The sequence below is a fragment of the Hemitrygon akajei genome, chromosome 9 (genome assembly GCF_048418815.1).
Source record: "Hemitrygon akajei chromosome 9, sHemAka1.3, whole genome shotgun sequence".
Lineage (NCBI taxonomy): Eukaryota > Metazoa > Chordata > Chondrichthyes > Myliobatiformes > Dasyatidae > Hemitrygon > Hemitrygon akajei.
Window position 1 is genome coordinate 68,655,078 of NC_133132.1, and position 22,430 is coordinate 68,677,507.

Genomic DNA, 22,430 nt, shown 5'->3' on the forward strand with positions numbered 1-22,430 from the left:
CACACAATCCTGCGGTCAGTCACAGAGGGAAGCTCCCTCTACACTGTCCATCACACACTCCTGGGGTCAGTCACAGAGGGAAGCTCCCTCTACACTGTACATCACACATTCCTGCGGTCAGTCACAGAGGGAAGCTCCCTCTACACTGTCGATCACACACTCCTGGGGTCAGTCACAGAGGGAAGCTCCCTCTACACTGTCCATCACACACTCCTGCGGTCAGTCACAGAGGGAAGCTCCCTCTATACTATCCCATCACACACTACCAGGGTCAGAGACAGAGGGAAGCTCCCTCTACACTATCCCATCACACACTACCAGGGTCAGAGACAGAGGGAAGCTCCCTCTACACTGTCCATCACACACTCCTGGGGTCAGTCACAGAGGGAAGCTCCTCTACACTGTCCATCACACACTCCTGGGGTCAGTCACAGAGGGAAGCTCCTCTACACTGTCCATCACTCACTCCTGGGGTCAGTCACAGAGGGAAGCTCCCTCTACACTGTCCATCACACACTCCTGCGGTCAGTCACAGAGGGAAGCTCCCTCTACACTGTCCATCACACACTCCTGGGGTCAGTCACAGAGGGAAGCTCCCTCTACACTGTCCATCACACACTCCTGCGGTCAGTCACAGAGGGAAGCTCCCTCTATACTATCCCATCACACACTACCAGGGTCAGACACAGAGGGAAGCTCCCTCTACACTGTCCATCACACACTCCTGGGGTCAGTCACAGAGGGAAGCTCCCTCTACACTGTCCCATCACACACTACCAGGGTCAGACACAGAGGGAAGCTCCCTCTACACTGTCCCATCACACACTCCTGGGGTCAGTCACAGAGGGAAGCTCCCTCTATACTATCCCATCACACACTACCAGGGTCAGACACAGAGGGAAGCTCCCTCTACACTGTCCATCACACACTCCTGGGGTCAGTCACAGAGGGAAGCTCCCTCTACACTGTCCATCACACACTCCTGTGGTCAGTCACAGAGGGAAGCCCCCTTTCCAATGTCATATTACATACCCCAGGGTTAGATAGACTCTCTGTCACTCATACTCCCAGAGAGTGAAGCCCCTCTGCACTGTGCACCTATTTCCCAGGAAGGGGCGGATTACAGAGGTTAATACTTGCGTTCCACAGCAGAGCTCCGCAGAGTGGGTGTTGTCTGAGGTCTGCAGCTGTTCTACAGGGATTCCAATGGAGACAACTCGCACAGGGTCTGGGTAAATCTGTCACAGAAACAGAAGCCAAACCCTTCTCACAGCGCCTGAAAGCATACACACTGAGGGAGAGCCGCACCACGGGAGGGGCGGTACCGAGGGAGAGCCGCACTGCGGGAGGGGCGGTACCGAGGGAGAGCCGCACCGCGGGAGGGGCGGTACCGAGGGAGAGTCCCACCGTGGGAGGGGCGGTACCGAGGGAAAGTCGCACTGTGGGAGGGGCGGTACCGAGGGAGTGTCACACTGTGGGAGGGGCGTTACCGAAGGAAAGTCGCACCGCGGGAGGGGCGGTACCGAGGGAAAGTCGCACCGCGGGAGGGGCGGTACCGAGGGAGTGTCACACTGTGGGAGATGTGGGTACCGGTTAATGACCAGTGGTGTCCTGCAGGATCAGAGCTGGGATCTGTGTTGATAAATGACTTGGGTGAAAATGTTAGTGGACTGATTAGTACGTTTCCAGCTTAAGCAACATTTGGCAGATTTGTGTAGCATACAAAGATTGCCAAAGGATTCTGGTGGTTATGGATCAGACTGGAACAAGGACAGATGAAGAAATGACAGATGAAGCTTAATCCAATCAAGTGTGGGATGTGAAACGTAAGAGGAAAATGGCAGGATCTTGAGAAGCAGTGATGTATAGAGTGATCTTGGGGTGCAGGTCTGTAACTTAATACAGGCAGATAAGATGGTGAAGCAGGCATTGAGAGCACTTGGCTCCATTGGTTGGGGCACTGAGTATGAAAGTTGACACAGCTGCATTACATTTTGATTAATCAACATTTTGAGGGTTGTGCACAGTTTGGACGCCTCATTATAAATCATAAGATATAAGAATAGAGTTAGCTTGTTTGTCCCATCGAGTTCTCTACTATTCCATCATGGCTAATTTATTATCCCTCTCAACCCCATTCTCCTGCCTTCACCCTGTAAGCTTTGACGCCCCCAACAAATCAAAACATATCAACATCCACTTTAAATATAGCTAAAGACTAGGCCTCCCACGAATTCCACAGATTCACTAACCTCTGGGTAAAGAAATTCACCCTCATTTCTGACCTAAATGGACATCCCTCTACTCTGAGGCTCTGCTCTCTGCTCCTAGACCCCCCCCCCCCCCCCCAATAGGAAGCACCTTCTGCACCTCCACCCAATCTAGGCCAGGGGTTCCCAACCTGGGGGCCCTGGACCCCTCAATTAATGATAGGGGTCCATGGCTGGGAACCCCTGATCTAGGCCTTTCAATGAGATCCCCCTCAATTTGCTAAAGTCCAGCAAGTACAGGCCCAAATCTATCAAACTCTCCTCATATGTTAACTATTTCATTCTCAGAATCAATCTTGTGAAGCTCCTCTGAACTCTCTCCAATGCCAACACATCTTTTCTTAGATAAGGGGCCCAAAGATGCTCACAATACTCCAAGTATGGTCTGACCAATACCTTATATCGACTCACCATTACATCCTTACTGTTATATTCCAGTCCTCTTTAAATTAATGCAACAGCATATTTGCCTTCCTTACCCCCGACACAACCTGCAAGTTAACCTTTAGGAAATCCTGCATGATGACTCCCAAGTCCCTCTGCTCTTCTGATTTTTGGATTTTCTCCCCGTTTAGAAAATAATCCACATCTTTATTCTTTTTACTAAAGTACATGACCATACACTTCCCTATATTATATTCCATCTGCCACTTCTTTGCCCATTCTCCCATCTAAGTCCTTTTGCAGACCCCCTGTTTCTTCAACACTACCTGCCCCTTCACATATCTTTGTATCATCTGCAAACTTGGCCACAAGGCCATCAATTCTATCATCCAAATCATTGACATATTATGTGAAAAAAGCAGTCCCAACAACTGAGGAACACCACTAGTCACCGGCAGTCAACCAGAAAAGACCCATCTTTGCCTCCTGCCAGTCAGCCAATCTTCTATCCGAGTTAGTATCTTTTCTGTAACACCATGGGCCCTTATCTTGCTAAGTAGCCTCTTGTGTAGCACCTTGTCAAAGGCTTTCTGAAAATCCAAGTACACCACATCCACTGAGTCTGCTTTGTCTATCCTGTCTGCTATTTCTTCAAAGAATTCCAACAGATCTGTCAGGTAAGATTTCCCCTTAAGGAAACCTTGCTGACTTCGGCATATTTTGTAGTGTGTCTCCAAAACCTCATTCTTAATAATAGACTACAATATCTTTCCAACTACTGAGATCAGGCAAACTGAACTACAATTTCCTTTCTTCTGCCTCTCTCCCTTCTTGAAGAGTGGAGTGACATTTGCCATTTTCCAGTCCTCTGGAACCGTTTCAGAATCCAGTGATTCTTGAAGGATCGCTACTAATGCCTCCACAATCTTTCAGAACCCCAGGGTGACCTCAAGATCATTTTCTTTGCCCCCATTCCTACCCCTCTAGTGTCATTTTCTAGAAGTCCAATATTCATTCTAGCTTCTCTTTTACTCTTTATATATCTGAAAAAAAACTTTTGGTATCCTCTTTTGTATTATTGGCTACCTTAACTTCATATTTAATCTTTTCTCTCCCTATGGCTTTTTAGTTGCGTTCTTCTGGATTTTAAAAGCTTCCCAATCCTTGAACTTCCCACTAATTTTTGCTCTAACATATGCCCTCTCTTTTGCTTCAGACCCCGGCTTTGACTTCCCGTCAGCCACGGTTGTGTCATCCTCCCTTTAGAATACTACATCTTTGGGATGAATCTACCCTGGGCATTCCAAATGGCTCCCAGAAATTCCAGCTATTGTCCCTGTTAGTGTCCACTTCCAACCAGTTTTGGCCCGTTCCTCTCTCACACCTCTGTAATTCACTTTACTCCACTGGAATACCGATACATCTGACTTCATCTTCTCCCTTTCAGACTGCCGTGTGAATTCTATCATATTACCATCACTGCCTCCTAGAGGTTTCTTTACCTTAAGCTCCCTAATCAAATGTTGTTCATTACACAACACCCTATCTAGAAATGGCTTTCCCTAAGTGCCTCAACCACAATCTGCTCTAAAAAACCTCAGAGGCATTCTACAAATTTCATCCCTTGGGATCCAGCAGCAACATGATTTTCCAAATCTACCTGACTATCATAACATTGCCCTTTTCACAAGCCAGCTGCAACTTTGGGGTGACTACCTCCATGTAGCTCCTAGCAATCCGCACCTCCTCATTCTCCTCTATGAGCCGAAGGTCATCGGGCTGCAACTCAAGCTCCAGTTCCTTAACACGGTCCTTAAGAAGCTGCAGTTCAATGCACTTCATACAGATGAGGTTATGAGGTCCCGTAGTTCCAATGTCTCACACAATGAACATACCACTAACTCTAGACCCATTCTCACTGCACTAGCTATGTACGAATAGACAAAGAAAGAGAAAAAACTTACAGCATCCAGCTGTTCTCGCCCACACCAGATGAGCCAAAGCCTGACCACTCACACCTTGCTTCTTTGCCGCGTTCCTAAGAGACCGTTATGATTGAAACCCGGAATCACGGAAAGGAAGGATTTGGATTGGCACAGAAGAGGTTAATAGGGTTGCCGCCTGAATGAGTGAATATTAGCTACAAGGAAAAGTTGGACAAGTTTGGGTAGTTTTCTGCAGTGTTGGATGCCGAGTGGAGACCAGATAGAAGGTTGTAAAATCGTGAGAAGCCACAGATAGCGTAGAGCCTTTTCCCCTAGTGTGGAAATGTCAAATAGCGGAGGGCACAGGTTTACGGGAAACATAAACCTGTTTGCCGTAAAATTATGAGGCAAGTATTTTTATACAGAGAGTGATATAACCAGTTACCAGGGGAGGTGGAGCAAGCAGACATGATAATGACATTTTGGACGTATTGAGACAGGAGGCAAGCTGGTGGGGGATGCAAGGAAACAGACATTGTGCAGTTGGATGTAGGATTAGTCATGTTCAGTACAGACACCAAGGACTGAAGTGCGCTGTATTGTTCTACATTTCCCCGTTCTCCTCCCAGTCGCAGTCCGCTCCTGGTCCTCGCGGAGGGACGGTGATGATGGAGCAGGTTCAGACTCACCTCATCGATGGTACGCAGCCCCTGGATGCCCAGGGCCCGGCTCAAAGGCAGTTCGGCAGTGAAGACCTCCTCATCCCTCTGGATCAGCTCCTGCAACATGGCCTCCAGCTCCCCCAGCTGGGAGTCCGTGATTGGTCTCTGGGGAGAGGCACAGAAAGAGTTAAAACTGGACCGGGGGATGGAGTGTACAACTCCAGGGACAGCGATGGTCAGTTGTCAGGATGGAATGGGATGGGCAAGGCCAGAGTAGGGACTACAGTGGGGACGGTTGCCGGGGTGGGGGTGATCTGGACAGACGGATGTTACCAAGGGTACGGCTGCCGGAGAAGGGAATGGCTGCTGACAGGAGTGGGGGATTGGTTACCAGGTAGTACGGTTGCTTGGGCAGGATCAAGTTGCACAGGAGGGGCAAGAGGGGCAAGAGGGGCAAAAGGGGCAACTGGTTGCCAGGAGTGGAGGTGAGACTGGAATAGGAAATGGTTGCTAGAAGAAGACAGGTCCTGGAGGAGACAGGCTGTTGATTCCAAGTGGAATCTCCCGGAACTAGCAGGGACCTACCTTGACACTGATGTCGAGCCTTAGCCTATCGGCGGTGATGTGTGAACCTCGCTGCTCAGTCTGTGCTCCCAGTATCCGGTGCAGGGCTGCATTCAGCAAGTGGGTGGCTGTGTGCTTCACCATGCAGCCAACACGCTGGGCCTGGGGACGGGTCACAACACAGAGACGCAGGTCACAACACAGAGACGCAGGTCACAACGCAGAGACGCAGGTCACAACGCAGAGACGCAGGTCACAACACAGAGACGCAGGTCACAACGCAGAGACGCAGGTCACAACGCAGAGACGCAGGTCACAACACAGAGACGCAGGTCACAATGCAGAACATCACCTGCAGACCCAGGTCACAACACAGAGACGCAGGTCACAATGCAGAACATCACCTGCAGACCCAGGTCACAACACAGAGACGCAGGTCACAATGCAGAACATCACCTGCAGACCCAGGTCACAACACAGAGACGCAGGTCACAATGCAGATCATCACCTGCAGACCCAGGTCACAACACAGAGACGCAGGTCACAATGCAGATCATCACCTGCAGACCCAGGTCACAACACAGAGACGCAGGTCACAATGCAGATCATCACCTGCAGACCCAGGTCACAACACAGAGACGCAGGTCACAATGCAGATCATCACCTGCAGACCCAGGTCACAACACAGAGACGCAGGTCACAATGCAGAACATCACCTGCAGACCCAGGTCACAACACAGAGACGCAGGTCACAATGCAGAACATCACCTGCAGACCCAGGTCACAACACAGAGACGCAGGTCACAATGCAGAACATCACCTGCAGACCCAGGTCACAACACAGAGACGCAGGTCACAATGCAGAACATCACCTGCAGACCCAGGTCACAACACAGAGACGCAGGTCACAATGCAGAACATCACCTGCATACCCAGGTCACAACACAGACTGTCACATGCAGACTAGTGTCACAATGGTCATGAGAAGCTAAAATCAGAGATTTCAGTATAAGAGTGGAGTAAAGGGGATTACAGAGGCATGAGAGAGGAGCTGGCCAAAGTTGATTGGAAGGGGACACTGACAGGGATGATGGCAGGACAGCAAAGGCTGGAGTTTCTGAGAGCAATTCGGAAGGTGCAATATAGATACATCTCAAAGAACAAAAGTATTCTTGAGGGAGAATGAGGCAACTGTGGCCGATGAGGGAATTCAAGGACAACGTAAGAGCAAAAGAGAGGGCATATAATAGAGCAAAGATTAATGGGAAGGTAAAGGATTGCAAAGCTTTAGAAGCCAACAGAAGGTAACTAAAAACAGCATAAGGAGAGAAAAGATGAAATATGAAAGGTAAGCGAGTCAATAATATCAAGGTGGATATCAAAAGGTTTTTCGGATATATCTGGTGCCTGAAGGTTTGTGAACCCTGTAGAATTTTCTCTATTTCTGCACAAATATGACAGATGCAAGTCCTAAAACTAGATAAAGAGAACCCAATTAAATAAATAACACAAAACATTATACCTGTTCATTTATTTATTGAGAAAAATGATCTAATATTATACGTATTTGTTGGAAAAGTATGTGAAACTCTGGGGAAATGCCCTCTACAAAAGCCATTTGGAGTCAGGCGTTTCAATCAATGAGATGAGATTGGAGGTGTGGGTTGTGGAGGTGCCCTGTTCTATAAAAACACACACAAAGTCAGGTTGCTAACAGAGCCTGTGCTCTTCTTGAGAAAGATCTGTTTACGTGCACCATGCCTCGATCAAAGTATTCTATGTAACTTTCAACATACCATTCTACAAATGGAGGAAATTCAGTACTGTTGCTACTCTCCCTTGGTGCGGGCTTCCTGCAAAGATCACACCAAGAGCACAATGTGCAACGCTGAGGGAGGTGAAACAGAACCCAAGGGTAACAGCAAAAGACCTGCAGAAATCTCTAGAGCCTGCCAAAGTCTCCGTTCGTGTGTCCACTATAAGAAACACACTGAACAGGAATGGTGTTCGTGGAAGGACACCATGGAGGAAACTACTGCTCTCTAAAACAAACATTGCTGTACATCTCAAATTTCCAAAAGACTACCTGGGACAACGCTCTGTGGACAGATAAGACAAAAGTTGAAATTTTTGGCAGAATGTTTGGAGGAAAAAGGGCACTGCACACCAACACCAAAACATCATCCCAATTGTGAAGCATGGTGGAAGACACATCATAGTTTGGAGCTGCTTTGCTGCCTCAGGGCCTGGACATCTTGCAATTGTTGAGAGAACAGTGAATTCAAAATTGTGTCCAGACATTTTACAAGAGAATGTCAGCGTAACTGTCCATCACCTGAAGCTTAATGGATAATGCAACAAGACAATGATCCGAAAGACGAGTAAATCAATAACAGAATGATTAAAAAGAAAATTCATGTTTTGGAATGGCCGAGTCAAAGTCCTGACCTTAATTCTATAGAAATGTTGTGGAAGGACCTGAAGCAAGTAGTTCATGCAAGGAAGCTCACCGACATCCCAGAGCTGAAGCAGTTTTGTAAGGAGGAGAGACCTAAAATACCTCCAGGCCAATGTGCAGGACTGATCAACAGTTACCGGAAATGTTTGGTTGAAGTTATTGCTGTACAAGGGGCTCACACCAGTTACTGAATGCAAAGGTTCACATACTTTTTCCAACAAATTCATGTAATATTGGATAATTTTCCTCAATAAATAAATGAACAAGTACAATGCTTTTTTTGTTATTTATTTAATTGGGTACTCTTTATCTAGTTTTAGAATTTACATTAAGATATGATCACATTTCAAGTCATATTTATGCAGAAATAGAGAAAATTCTACAGGGTTCACAAACTTTCTAGCAGCACTGTAAGTCCCTGGACCAGATGGACTGCACCCCAGGGTTCTGAAAGAGGTGGCTGAAGAGATTGGGGAAGCTTTACTGATGATCTTTCAATAATTCTGGAATGGTTCTGGAGGGCTGGAAAACTGCACGTCACTCAACTCTTCGCGAGGGGAGGGAGGCAGAAGAAAGGAAACTATAGACCAGTTAGCCTGACTTCAGTGGTTGGCAAGATGGTAGAGCCATCCTCATTAAGGATAGGGTCTCAGGGTACTTGGAGGCACTTGACAAAATAGGCCAAAGTCAGCATGGTTTCCTTACGGGGAAATCTTGTCTGACAAATCCGTTGGAATCCTTTGAGGAAATAACAGGCGGGATAGACAAAGGAGAGTCAGTGGATGATATTTGTTTGGATTTTCCGGAGGCATTTGACAAGGCGCTGCTCATGGTATTACAGGTAAGATACTATCATGGATAGAAGACGGGAGACTGGCAGGAGGCAAAGAGTGAGAATAAAGGGGGCCTTTACTGGTTAGCTGCCAGTGACTAGTGGTGTGCCACAGGTGTTGGTACTGCTTCTCTTCATGTTATACATCAATGATTTGGATAAAGGAATTGATGGCTTTGTGACCAAGTTTGCGGACGGTAGGTGGAGGGGCATTTGGTGTTGAGGAAGCAGGATGTGTGCAGAAGGACTTGGACAGATTGCAAGAATGGGCAAAGAAGTGGCAGTTGGATTACAGTGTGGGGAAGTGTATGATCATGCACATTGGTAAAAGGAATAAAGGCAGAGACCATTTTCTAAATGGGGATAAAATTCAAAAATCAGAGGTGCAAAGGGACTTGGGAGTCATCATGCAGGATTTCCTAAAGGTTAACTTGCAGGTTGAGCCAGTGGTGAGGAAAGCAAATGCAGTGATAGCATTCATTTACAGAGGTCTAAAATATAACTGCAAGGATGTAATGCTCAGGCTTTAGAAGACATTGGTGAGACCACACTTGGAGTACTGTGAGCAGTTTTTGGCCCTTTCTCTAAGAAAAGATGTGCTGACGGTGGAGAAGGTCCAGAGGAGGTTCATGAGAATGATCCTGGGAATGAAAGGGTTAATGTGTGAGCAGCTCTTGATGGCTCTGGGCCTGTACTCATTGGAATTCAGAAGAATGAGGGGAGACCTCATTGAAACCTATCGAATATTGAAAGGCCTAGATAGAATGGACTTGGAGAGGATATTTCCTACAGTGGGAAAGTCTAGACTGGAGGACACAGCCTCATTATTGAGGGCCGTCCATTTTAAACAAGATGAGCAAGAAAATTTTTAGCCAGAGAGTGGTGAATTTGGGGAATTCATTGTTATGGAGTCACGGAGGCTGATACGTCTATCACAAACAGGAGAAAATCTGCTGATGCTGGAAATCCAAAGCAACGCACACAAAATATCGGAGGAACTCAGCAGGCCAGGTAGCACCTATGGGAAAGTGTACAGTTGATGTTTCGGTCTGAGACCCTTCATCAAGACTAGATTAAAAATGAGGATGCTCCTCATCTTTTTTCTCCAGTCCTGATGAAGAGATTTGGCTTGAAATGTCCTCTGCCTACCCTTTCCCATGTCTGGCCTGCTGAGCTCCTCCAGTATTTTATGGGTGTTGCGTGGAGGTTGACAGTTTCTTGATTAGTCAGGGTGTCAAAGGTTACGGGGTGAAGGCAGGAGAATGGGGTTGAGAGGGGTAATAGATCAGCCATGATGGAATGGTGAAGCAGACTCGATGGGCCTAGCGACCTAATTCTGCTCCTATGTCTTATGGTCCTCTGGTCTTACTTCACACTGTCTTGGCTCACACACAGACCGTCACCACACTGACACACACTGACCGTCACCACACCGACACACACTGACCGTCACCACACCGACACACACTGACCGTCACCGCACCGACACACACTGACCGTCACCGCACCGACACACACTGACCGTCACCGCACCGACACACAGTGACCGTCACCGCACCGACACACAGTGACCGTCACCGCACCGACACACACTGACCGTCACCACACTGACACACACTGACCGTCACCACACTGACACACACTGACCGTCATCACACCGACACACACTGACCGTCATCACACCGACACACACTGACCGTCACCACACTGACACACACTGACCGTCACCACACTGACACACACTGACCGTCACCACACTGACCGTCCCACACCGACACACACTGACCGTCACCACACTGACACACACTGACCGTCCCACACTGACACACACTGACCGTCACCGCACCGACACACAGTGACTGTCACCGCACTGACACACACTGACCGTCACCACACTGACCGTCCCACACCGACACACACTGACCGTCACCACACTGACACACACTGACCGTCCCACAATGACACACACTGACCGTCACCACACCGACACACACTGACCGTCACCACACCGACACACACTGACCGTCACCACACTGACACACGCTGACCGTCACCACACTGACACACACTGACCGTCACCACACTGACACACACTGACCGTCACCACACCGACACACACTGACCGTCACCACACCGACACACACTGACCGTCACCACACTGACACACGCTGACCATCACCACACTGACACACACTGACCGTCACCACACTGACCATCACCACACTGACACACACTGACCGTCACCACACTGACACACACTGACCGTCCCACAGTGAAACACACTGACCGTCGTCACACTGACACACACTGACCATCATCACACTGACCGTCACCACACTGACCGTCACCACACTGACCGTCATCACACTGACCGTCATCACACCGACACACACTGACCGTCACCACACTGACCGTCACCACACTGACCGTCATCACACTGACCGTCACCACACTGACACACACTGACCATCACCACACTGACCGTCATCACACTGACACACACTGACCGTCATCACACTGACCGTCACCACACTGACCGTCACCACACTGACCGTCATCACACCTACACACTGACCGTCATCACACTGACCGTCACCGCACCGACACACACTGACCGTCATCACACTGACCGTCACCACACTGACCGTCACCACACCGACACACACTGACCGTCACCACACTGACACACACTGACCGTCACCACACTGACCGTCACCACACCGACACACACTGACCGTCACCACACTGACCGTCATCACACTGACCGTCACCACACCGACACACACTGACCGTCACCACACTGACCGTCACCACACCGACACACACTGACCGTCACCACACTGACCGTCATCACACTGACCGTCACCACACCGACACACACTGACCGTCACCACACCGACACACACTGACCGTCACCACACTGACCGTCACCGCACCGACACACACTGACCGTCACCGCACCGACACACACTGACCGTCACCGCACCGACACACACTGACCGTCATCACACTGACCGTCACCACACTGACACACACTGACCGTCCACGCACTGACACACACTGACCGTCACCACACAGAGCCGGGGTGGCACACACCAGCCCTAGGATCAAACACAGACACAGCGTCACAACACAGGCTACCAAATAGCCCCAGCGTCAGGTACATGGGTTACACCCCTGGGTCATGGGGAGGGGGTCCAGTTGGAATACGCCACCTCATTCACAAACAGCTCCAGCCGGTCACCAACACGCAGCGACTCCGGGACAGAGACCACGTGGACGACAAATCCCCCAACTACCTGCACATCCAGGACTGGGAGCACCTCATCCTGGGGAAACAGAGCAACAGTGGGGTCAGTACCGTGAGATCAGCCACCCCGACCCACAGCCCCTCTTCCCACCGTACACACATACAGTAGAAGTCAGAAGTTTACATACATTTAAACTCAGATTTTCACAATTCCTGATACTTAATCCTAGAAAACATTCCCTGTCTTAGGTCAGTTAGGATCACTATTTTAAGAATGTGAAATGTCAGAATAATAGTAGAGAGAATGATTTATTTCAGCTTTTATTTCTTTCATCACTTTCCCAGTGGGTCAGAAGTTTACATACACTTTGTTAGTATTTGGTAGCATTGCCTTTAAGTTGTTTAACTTGGGTCAAACATTTTGGGTAGCCTTCCACAAGCTTCTCACAGTTAGTTGCTGGAATTTTGTTCCATTCCTCCAGACAGAACTGGTGTAACTGAGTCAGGTTTGTAGGCCTCCTTGCTCGCACAGGCTTTTTCAGTTCTGCCCACAAATTTTCTATCGGATTGAGGTTAGTGCTTTGTGATGGCCACTCCAATACCTTGACTTTGTTGTCCTTAAGCAATTTTGCCACAACTTTGGAGGTATGCTTGGGGTCATTGTCCATTTGGAAGACCCATTTACGACTGTGCTAATGTCTTGAGATGTTGCTTCAATATATCCACATAATTTTCTTTCCTCATGACGCCATCTATTTTGTGAAGTGCACCAGTCCCTCCTGCAGCAAAGCACCCCCACAACATGATGCTGCCACCCCCCATGCTTCACGGTTGGGATGGTATTCTTCGGCTTGCAAGCCTCACCCTTTTTCCTCCAAACATAACAATGGTCATTATGGCCAAACAATTCAATTTTTGTTTCATCAGATCTTTGTCCCCATGTGCACTTGCAAACAGTAGTCCGGCTTTTTTATGGCGGTTTTGGAGCAGTGGCTTCTTCCTTGCTGAGCAGCCTTTCAGGTTATGTCGATGTTCGACTCGTTTTACTGTGGATATAGATACTTGTCTACCTGTTCCCTCCAGCATCTTCACAAGGTCCTTTGCTGTTGTTCTGGGATTGATTTGCACTTTTCGCGCCAAAGTACGTTCATCTCTAGGAGACAGAATGCATCTCCTTCCTGAGCGGTATGATGGCTGCGTGGTCCCATGGTGTTTATACTTGCGTACTATTGTTTGTACAGATGAACGTGGTACCTTCAGGTGTTTGGAAATTGCTCCCAAGGATGAACCAGAGCTGACATCATTTTCTGACCTCAATCATTTTGTGGGCAGAACTGAAAGAGCGTGTGTGAGCAAGGAGGCCTACAAACCTGACTCCGTTACACCAGTTCTGCCTAGAGGAATGGAACAAAATTCCAGCAACTAACTGTGAGAAGCTTGTGGAAGGCTACCCAAAATGTTTGACCCAAGTTAAACAACTTAAAGGCAATGCTACCAAATACTAACAAAGTGTATGTAAATTTCTAACCCACTGGGAAAGTGATGAAAGAAATAAAAGCTGAAATAAATTGTTCTCTCTACTATTATTCTGACATTTCACATTCTTAAAATAAAGTAGTGATCCTAACTGACCTTAAGACAGGGAATGTTTTCTAGGATTAAATGTCAGGAATTGTGAAAAACTGAGTTTAAATGTATTTGGCTAAGGTGTATGTAAACTTCTGACTTCAACTGTACATACCGTATACCCCTGGCACCTGGTCACTTTACACACCTGGGCACCTGGTTCACCTTACACACCTGGCACCTGATCATCTTACACATCTCGGCATAGGTTTAAGGTGAGAGGTTTAAATGTGATCTGAGGGGCAACTTTCTCTCCCCCACACAAGGGTGATGAATAGATAGAATGGGCATGAACAGACGGGTTTGCAGCAAACGTGCCAAACACAGGCAATGGGACCACTTCTGTATTGTTTAACTCCAGGACAGAATGGAGCCAGCAAATAGAATACAGAAACATGTCCCTCAGCCTATTGTTCAGTCTGTGTCAACCATTACATCTAATTCCACTTGTCTGGGGCAATTCCCTATCTGAATACGCCCTGCTCGTTCATACTTGTCCAGATGAAACTTAGCTGTTGTTACTGTTCTTGTCTCCACTACCACCCCCAGCAGCTCATTCCTGATACCAACCACTCTGCGTGCAAAATTTACCCTTCCGCTCCTCTTTAAACCTGCTCCCTCACACTGATACCTGGGAACAGAGACCAACTATCTGTGCCTCATTCTACATCACTTCTCAGACTACCCAGCTCTCCAGTAACTTCAGTCGGAGTGACATCCTCGTGATTCCCTTCTGCAGCCTTTCCAGCTTAACATCCTTCCTTTAGCAGTGTAACCAGAACTGTACCCCTAGTCCATGTGGTGTCATTGACATCTTGTACAGCTGGAGCATGACGTCCCAACTCTCTGCCCTGACCCACCTTGTCTCCGCTTTCTGAGAGCCACCTACATTGTACTTCGAGGTCCACAACACTCCGCAGGACCCCCGTTAACTCAGTGAGTCCTGTCCTGGTTTAACTTTCTGAAATGTATCATTTTGTGCTCGTTCCTTCAGCCATTCCCTTACCCACTTTCCCCGTTGATCTTGATCCTATTGGAACTTTTTTCACTGTCCCCCACACCACCGATTTTGGTGTCATCTGCAAACTGACAAACCACACACCCACTATACGTTCTCACCTACACCAGTAATGGAGATGACTTCGCACCAATACCTGGCACTTCTCTGGCCACTGGCCTTCAATATGAATAACCATTCCACGACCACCAGGTTAATTTTGTACCCAATTGACTAAAATCACTCAGGATCTCGGCTTCTGGATCAGCCTCCCATGCGGGACCTTGTCAAAGTCCTTGCTAAGGTCTAAAGTTGTTAGTGATGAAGGAATGGGGTGCACAAGTGACCCCTGACCTACCTGCTGCCCTTCTCTCACCACAAAGCCCTGGTCCGGGCTCTGACCACCCTGTTCGCTATAGAAGTTGGTTCTGTCCAAGAAGACCTGACACCGCTGTCCAGCCCCCACCTCCTGGACCAGGCCACGGCCAAGGCTCAGGGCCAGGACAACTGCCCGGCATTGCGGAAACACTGCAACACAGGGCAACAAGCATACAGTCAGGACAGCACCTGCGACATGAGGGGGCGTGGTGCACGGCACGGAATGTACGGGGGATCGCAGAGAGCCAACAAGGACAGAGGGCGCAAAGGGGGGCAGGGAATGGAACGTGGAGAGGGTGCGGACAGCGGGTATGAAGGGGGCAGGATATGGAACGTGGAGAGGGTGCGGAGAGGGGGTATGAAGGGGGCAGGATATGGAACGTGGAGAGGGTGCGGAGAGGGGGTATGAAGGGGGCAGGATATGGAACGTGGAGAGGGTGCGGAGAGGGGGTGTGAAGGGGGCAAGATATGGAGCGTAGAGAGGGTGCGGAGAGGGGGTGTGAAGGGGGCAGGATATGGAACGTGGAGAGGGTGCGGAGAGGGGGTGTGAAGGGGGCAGGATATGAAACGTGGAGAGGGTGCAGAGAGGGGGTGTGAAGGGGGCAGGATATGGAACGTGGAGAGGGTGCGGACAGCGGGTATGAAGGGGGCAGGATATGGAACGTGGAGAGGGTGCGGACAGCGGGTATGAAGGGGGCAGGATATGGAACGTGGAGAGGGTGCGGAGAGGGGGTATGAAGGGGGCAGGATATGGAACGTGGAGAGGGTGCGGAGAGGGGGTGTGAAGGGGGCAAGATATGGAGCGTAGAGAGGGTGCGGAGAGGGGGTGTGAAGGGGGCAGGATATGGAACGTGGAGAGGGTGCGGAGAGGGGGTGTGAAGGGGGCAGGATATGAAACGTGGAGAGGGTGCAGAGAGGGGGTGTGAAGGGGGCAGGATATGGAACGTGGAGAGGGTGCGGAGAGGGGGTGTGAAGGGGGGCAGGATCTGGAACGTGGAGAGGGTGCGGAGAGGGGGTATGAAGGGGGCAGGATATGGAACGTGGAGAGGGTGCGGAGAGGGGGTGTGAAGGGGGCAAGATATGGAGCGTAGAGAGGGTGCGGAGAGGGGGTGTGAAGGGGGCAGGATATGGAACGTGGAGAGGGTGCGGAGAGGGGGTGTGAAGGGGGCAGGATATGGAACGTGGAGAGGGTGCAGAGAGGGGGTGTGAAGGGGGGCAGGATCTGGAACGTGGAGAGGGTGCGGAGAGGGGGTATGAAGGGGGCAGGATATGGAACGTGGAGAGGGTGCGGACAGCGGGTATGAAGGGGGCAGGATATGGAACGTGGAGAGGGTGTGGAGAGGGGGTGTGAAGGGGGCAGGATATGGAACGTGGAGAGGGTGCGGAGAGGGGGTATGAAGGGGGCAGGATATGGAACGTGGAGAGGGTGCGGAGAGGGGGTATGAAGGGGGCAGGATATGGAACGTGGAGAGGGTGCGGACAGCGGGTATGAAGGGGGCAGGATATGGAACGTGGAGAGGGTGTGGAGAGGGGGTGTGAAGGGGGCAGGATATGGAACGTGGAGAGGGTGCGGAGAGGGGGTATGAAGGGGGCAGGATATGGAACGTGGAGAGGGTGCGGACAGCGGGTATGAAGGGGGCAGGATATGGAACGTGGAGAGGGTGTGGAGGGGGGTGTGAAGGGGGCAAGATATGGAGCGTAGAGAGGGTGCGGAGAGGGGGTGTGAAGGGGGCAGGATATGGAACGTGCAGAGGGTGCGGAGAGGGGGTGTGAAGGGGGGCAGTATACAGAACACAGGAGAGGGTGGAGCACTGAACATGAGAGAGGGGGCACAGAGTGCGGTGAAATGCATAAATGGGGGTGGGGGAGGTGCAGCACAGAATTGGGCCCTTTGGCCCATCTTGTCCATGCTGAGCACTAACTCCACACCAATCCCATCTTCCTTCTCCCCACACTCTTACAACCGTCCTCCCCGTCCCTCCCTTACCATATCTGCCGTGGTGATCGATGCTGTAGGAGTATTTGGGGGAATCGTCGGTGAAGGGGACCCCAGTCTGGTGAAGCTCCTGGAGGGTGCGGGGGTCCAGGGCTGCCTCAGTCTCCGTGACAGTCACCGGGGCTCCTTGGGATCGCTGGGGGTGGGGAGAGGTGGAGGGCGAGTGGGGTAGGGGGTGAGGACGGACAGGAGCGGGGTTTAGAGGAGGGGGAGAAAGTGATGAGAATCCTTGGGAAAGAGCCTTTAGCCAATGTTTAAACTTGCCCTGTTCACCACTAGCTGCTGCCCCGACCCAATAAGCCCACTCTCCCTCACGCAATTCTCCATCCCCTTCCAGCCCCTCCACCTACCCCCATACCCTCTCCTTCTACTAGTGCCTCTGCCACCATGACCCCAGCCCAGTTCCCCCCCTACCCCACACCTCTGCCTCCTCTCGGGCCAAGTGGTCCAGGCCCTCGGTATCCATGGAGACGGCCTTCTCCTCCAGCATCAGGCTGATCAGGTCGAGGGGAAAGCCCAAGTTGCGATGGAGTGACCAGGCCACGTCCGCTGGAACGACAGAGAAGGGGTGGGTTTGACCACTGGCAAGAACACAACTCCTCCCTTCCTCAGTCACACCCTCCCTCATCAGTCCCAGGGGCAATGGAGGAGGGAAAAACCAGCCCATGGTGACAAGGAGTTTTGGGGAGGGGACGCCAGGAGGGAATGGGAAGGGGATGAGGGGAAGGGAGTGGGATTAGGAGGTTGCAGAGCCAATTGAGGAGGTTTGAAGAGGGGGATGCTGGGGAGGGAGGGGGTTGATGGAGAGGGAGGGAGTTAGATGGAGAAGGAGTGGGTTGTATCAGTGGGATGGGGTTGACAGGGAGGGAGGGGTTGTATCGGTGGGAGGGGGATTGTGTCAGTGGGAGGGGGGTTTTGTCAGTGGGAGGGGTAGCCAGGAGTCTCTCGCATGACAGGAGGGGCAAACGTGATGCCGATGGGGACGAGCAGCGTGTGCAGCAAGGGGAGGGGAGTGGAGACAGAGAGAACGGGAAGTGGGTGTGAGTCCGTGAGACAACCTTGGGGATGGAGTTGAGGGTCTGGGGTGTTTCTTGCCCCGATACCTGGGAAAGTCTGCCCCGCAGCCATCTTCCCCAGAGTTCTGTTAATGACCCGTCGGCCCTGGCGCAGGGAGGACAGGAAGGCGGCCTCCCCCTCACTAATGATGTCCATGATCTGGAGAGAGGAATCAAGAGAGGTCAGACCCAGAGTCTCAGAGAGATTCCTTCCTCCCCACCCACAGAGGAGAAACCAGCAACCCGAGTCCCACCACTCCCTGCACCTTCTCCCCTATCAGCTAATACCCCCCCACCCACCTAACCACTCTGACCCCCGACCCCCAACTCCTCCCCTGCTGGATGAGTGTTTATAAAGCAACCCCTCATCACATCCTACCCCACCCTGCTCTCCCCAACCATCACAACCTCCTGTACCTGCACCTCCCTCCAATCCCTCACCTGGCTCACATCCTGCTTCAGTTCTGGGTAGGCGTCTCCCTGAAAAGAGTAAAACACAAGATTACCATCTCCCCTTCCTCACCCTGACGGTAATCTGGGCCCTGCTCCCCTCGCAGGCCGATCCCCTTTCCTGGGACAGTGCAAGGAGGGGATGGTAGGCTCTGCTAGGTGTGACTAACCCAAGCCACTATGATTACACAGAGGGCAAGCAGAAGGAAAGTGAGTCGATCCCCAAGTACACCAGCCCTACTGCCTCCAGCTAACTCTCACTCCTGCCAGTGCTTGTCTGACACCCAGTCAATTAACAATGGCAACTGTAGTACCCACAATGCTCAGTGCTCCAGAAAGTACCCTTGAGTGGATTTGTATAGAGGGAGGATCTCGCAGACGATGCAGAACCGTATAGCACAAGAACAGCTCCTCCAGCCCACCATGTCTAGGCTGACTATGACACAGATCTAACCATTCCCACCTGCTTGCACGTGGCCTGTAAGCCTCCATTTCCTGCCTCTTCATGTGCCTTTTAAACTCTGCTGTTGTATCTACATGCACTACTGCCTTTGGGAACCCGATCCAGGCGCCACTCACTCTCTGCGTCTCAAACTAAACATGCCCTGTACATTTCCTTTAAACTTTGCCCCTCTCATGGTAAACCTGTGACCTCCAGTATTTAACATTTTCACCCTGGTGAAAAGACTCTAACTATGTATGTATCCTGTCTATACCTGCCATATCACATCAACTCTCAGCCTCTGACTTTCCAGAGAAATCAACCCAAGTTTCTCCAGCCTCTTATCATAGTTAATACTTGCTAATCTAGGCAACATTTAACGAACCTCTGCCACACCCTATCAAAGCCTCCACATGCCTCCTGGTCTGCAGTGACAAGAACTGTACACAATACTCCAAACGAGACCTGAACAAAGATCTGCACAGCTGCAACCTGGCTCCTTGGCTTTTATACTCTGTGTCCCGACTGATGAAGGCAAGAATGTCGTAGACCTTCTTTACCACACTGTCTCCTTGTGTTGTTACTTTCAAGGAACACCCAAAGATCCTTCTGTACAATGAATAAGGGTCCCACCTTTCACCATATACTTTCTTCTTATATTTGACCTCCCAAAGTGCATCACCTCATTCATGCCCATATTTAAGCTCCATCTGCCATTTCTCTGTCCACATTTCCAAAAATTCTTTAACCTGCTTAATCCTTTGTTGGACAGTTGTGTAACTCACAATCCACATCTCACTAAACTTACTAATCAGACCACTGACATTTTCATCCAGACCCCCGCAGAGCCTCCACCAATATCCTCTGTCTTCCATGTGCCTTAAGCTTTTGGATCTGCCTATCATGAGGAACCTTGTTGAAAACTTTTCTAAACTCCATCTATACAATGCCTACTGTCCTCCCACCTTCGGTTTCATCTCACAGGACCGCTGGAGAGATCCAAGTTTGGAATTGCAGAGCCGTTAGTTGGGAATTCCGTGCTGGGCAAGACCACTCCTCTCCCAATAATGGCCAGTTCACAGGTCGGGAACAGAGAGTTGGAATCCAGGGAGGAGAGGGAAGCAGGTGGTGTAGGATGTGAAGGAGACTGGGGCTTCAGTTTGCAGCAGGGACTAGATGTGTGAGTGGAGGTGGGGAGGGCCAAATGGAAACAGTTCAGTCCAGGACCTGGGAATGTCAAGAAATTGGATCCTGCTGACTCCACCAACATCACCAAACTTTGCCCTTCCCACCCCGTCTCCAGCTTTCACCCTCCCCTCCTCACCAGAGTCTCCACAACGGTGGGAACCAGGGCTGTCAGGAGTCCAGCTGGGGCTTGCAAGACCTCGGTGGAGAATCTCAGTGCCCGGCGAAGGATCCGTCGCAGAACTAACCTGTGGGTCGGATGAGGAATTCAGCAGGGTTGTTGGGTAAAACCCAGAGAAAGGACACCAGTGTCTCTTGACCCCAGCACACAGACAATGTTCCCTGCTCCAGCCCTTAACTCAGGCAACATCCACAAATTCCAACCCTTCCAAACATGGACCCACCTCATCCCTCCACATCATTCTCAAAATAGGACCCCTCCCCAACCCCTCCACTCCATCCAAACACGACCTCATCTCAACCCCTCCACTCCATCCAAACACGACCTCATCCCAACCCCTCCACCCCACCCCAACACAGCCTCATTCCAACCCCTCCACCCCACCCCAACACAGCCTCATTCCAACCGCTCCACCCCACCCCAACACAGCCTCATTCCAACCCCTCCACCCCACCCCAACACAGCCTCATTCCAACCCCTCCACCCCACCCCAACACAGCCTCATTCCAACCGCTCCACCCCACCCCAACACAGCCTCATTCCAACCCCTCCACCCCACCCCAACACAGCCTCATTCCAACCCCTCCACCCCACCCCAACACAGCCTCATTCCAACCGCTCCACTCCATCCCAACATGACCTCATCCCAACCCCTCCACCCCACCCCAACACAGCCTCATTCCAACCCCTCCACTCCATCCAAACACAGCCTCATTCCAACCCCTCCACCCCACTCCAACACAGCCTCATTGCAACCCCTCCACTCCATCCAAACACGACCTCATCCCAACCCCTCCACCCCACCCCAACACAGCCTCATTCCAACCCCTCCACCCCACCCCAACACAGCCTCATTCCAACCCCTCCACCCCACCCCAACACAGCCTCATTCCAACCCCTCCACCCCACCCCAACACAGCCTCATTCCAACCCCAACACTCCATCCCAACACGACCTCATCCCAACCCCTCCACCCCACCCCAACACAGCCTCATTCCAACCCCTCCACCCCACCCCAACACAGCCTCATTCCAACCGCTCCACTCCATCCAAACACGACCTCATCCCAACCCCTCCACACCACTCCAACACAGCCTCATTCCAACCCCTCCACCCCACCCCAACACAGCCTCATTCCAACCCCTCCACCCCACCCCAACACAGCCTCATTCCAACCCCAACACTCCATCCCAACATGACCTCATCCCAACCCCTCCACCCCACTCCAACACAGCCTCATTCCAACCCCTCCACTCCATCCAAACACAGCCTCATTCCAACCCCTCCACCCCACCCCAACACAGCCTCATTCCAACCCCTCCACCCCACCCCAACACAGCCTCATTCCAACCCCAACACTCCATCCCAACATGACCTCATCCCAACCCCTCCACCCCACCCCAACACAGCCTCATTCCAACCCCAACACTCCATCCCAACATGACCTCATCCCAACCCCTCCACTCCAACCAAACCCGACCTCTGTACAACTGGCAAAGCAGCCTATCGACGGGCATGTTTAAGCTTCACTCTGTGCCCCACTGGCACAGGGAGATCCAGGTAAACCATCCACAGGATGTGTTACAGTTACCTTGCCAGGCGACTCTGACAGCACCTCCCAATCCCACCAAGCACAAGGCCAAAGTGTGAACATCACCACTCACACGTTCCCCTCCAAGTCCTGCATCATCCTGATTTGGGAATATCCCACTGTTCCCTCATCGTGACAGGGTCCGAATCCCTCCCCACTCGGTTACAGATCACTCTAACACTAA

The 22,430-nt window shown here is 51.0% G+C and overlaps 1 protein-coding gene across 3 annotated transcripts in view; it reads right to left on the bottom strand.

Annotated features, from left to right (window-relative positions):
- The window catches only part of aars2 (alanyl-tRNA synthetase 2, mitochondrial (putative)), a 75,410-nt gene that overhangs the window by 21,012 nt on the left and 31,968 nt on the right, over positions 1–22,430 (bottom strand). For 2 of the 3 annotated variants that reach the window (XM_073056239.1, XM_073056242.1), the window contains exons 7-16: positions 20,614–20,722; positions 18,839–18,877; positions 18,446–18,557; positions 17,764–17,891; positions 17,334–17,478; positions 15,327–15,496; positions 12,311–12,424; positions 5,827–5,967; positions 5,269–5,406; positions 1,141–1,238 (exon numbers count right to left, since the gene is read on the bottom strand). In XM_073056239.1, the coding sequence (XP_072912340.1) occupies positions 1,141–1,238; positions 5,269–5,406; positions 5,827–5,967; positions 12,311–12,424; positions 15,327–15,496; positions 17,334–17,478; positions 17,764–17,891; positions 18,446–18,557; positions 18,839–18,877; positions 20,614–20,722 (1,194 nt within the window). The remainder of the gene's footprint in view (positions 1–1,140; positions 1,239–5,268; positions 5,407–5,826; positions 5,968–12,310; positions 12,425–15,326; positions 15,497–17,333; positions 17,479–17,763; positions 17,892–18,445; positions 18,558–18,838; positions 18,878–20,613; positions 20,723–22,430) is intronic. The other variant, XM_073056241.1, reaches the window with a different exon arrangement.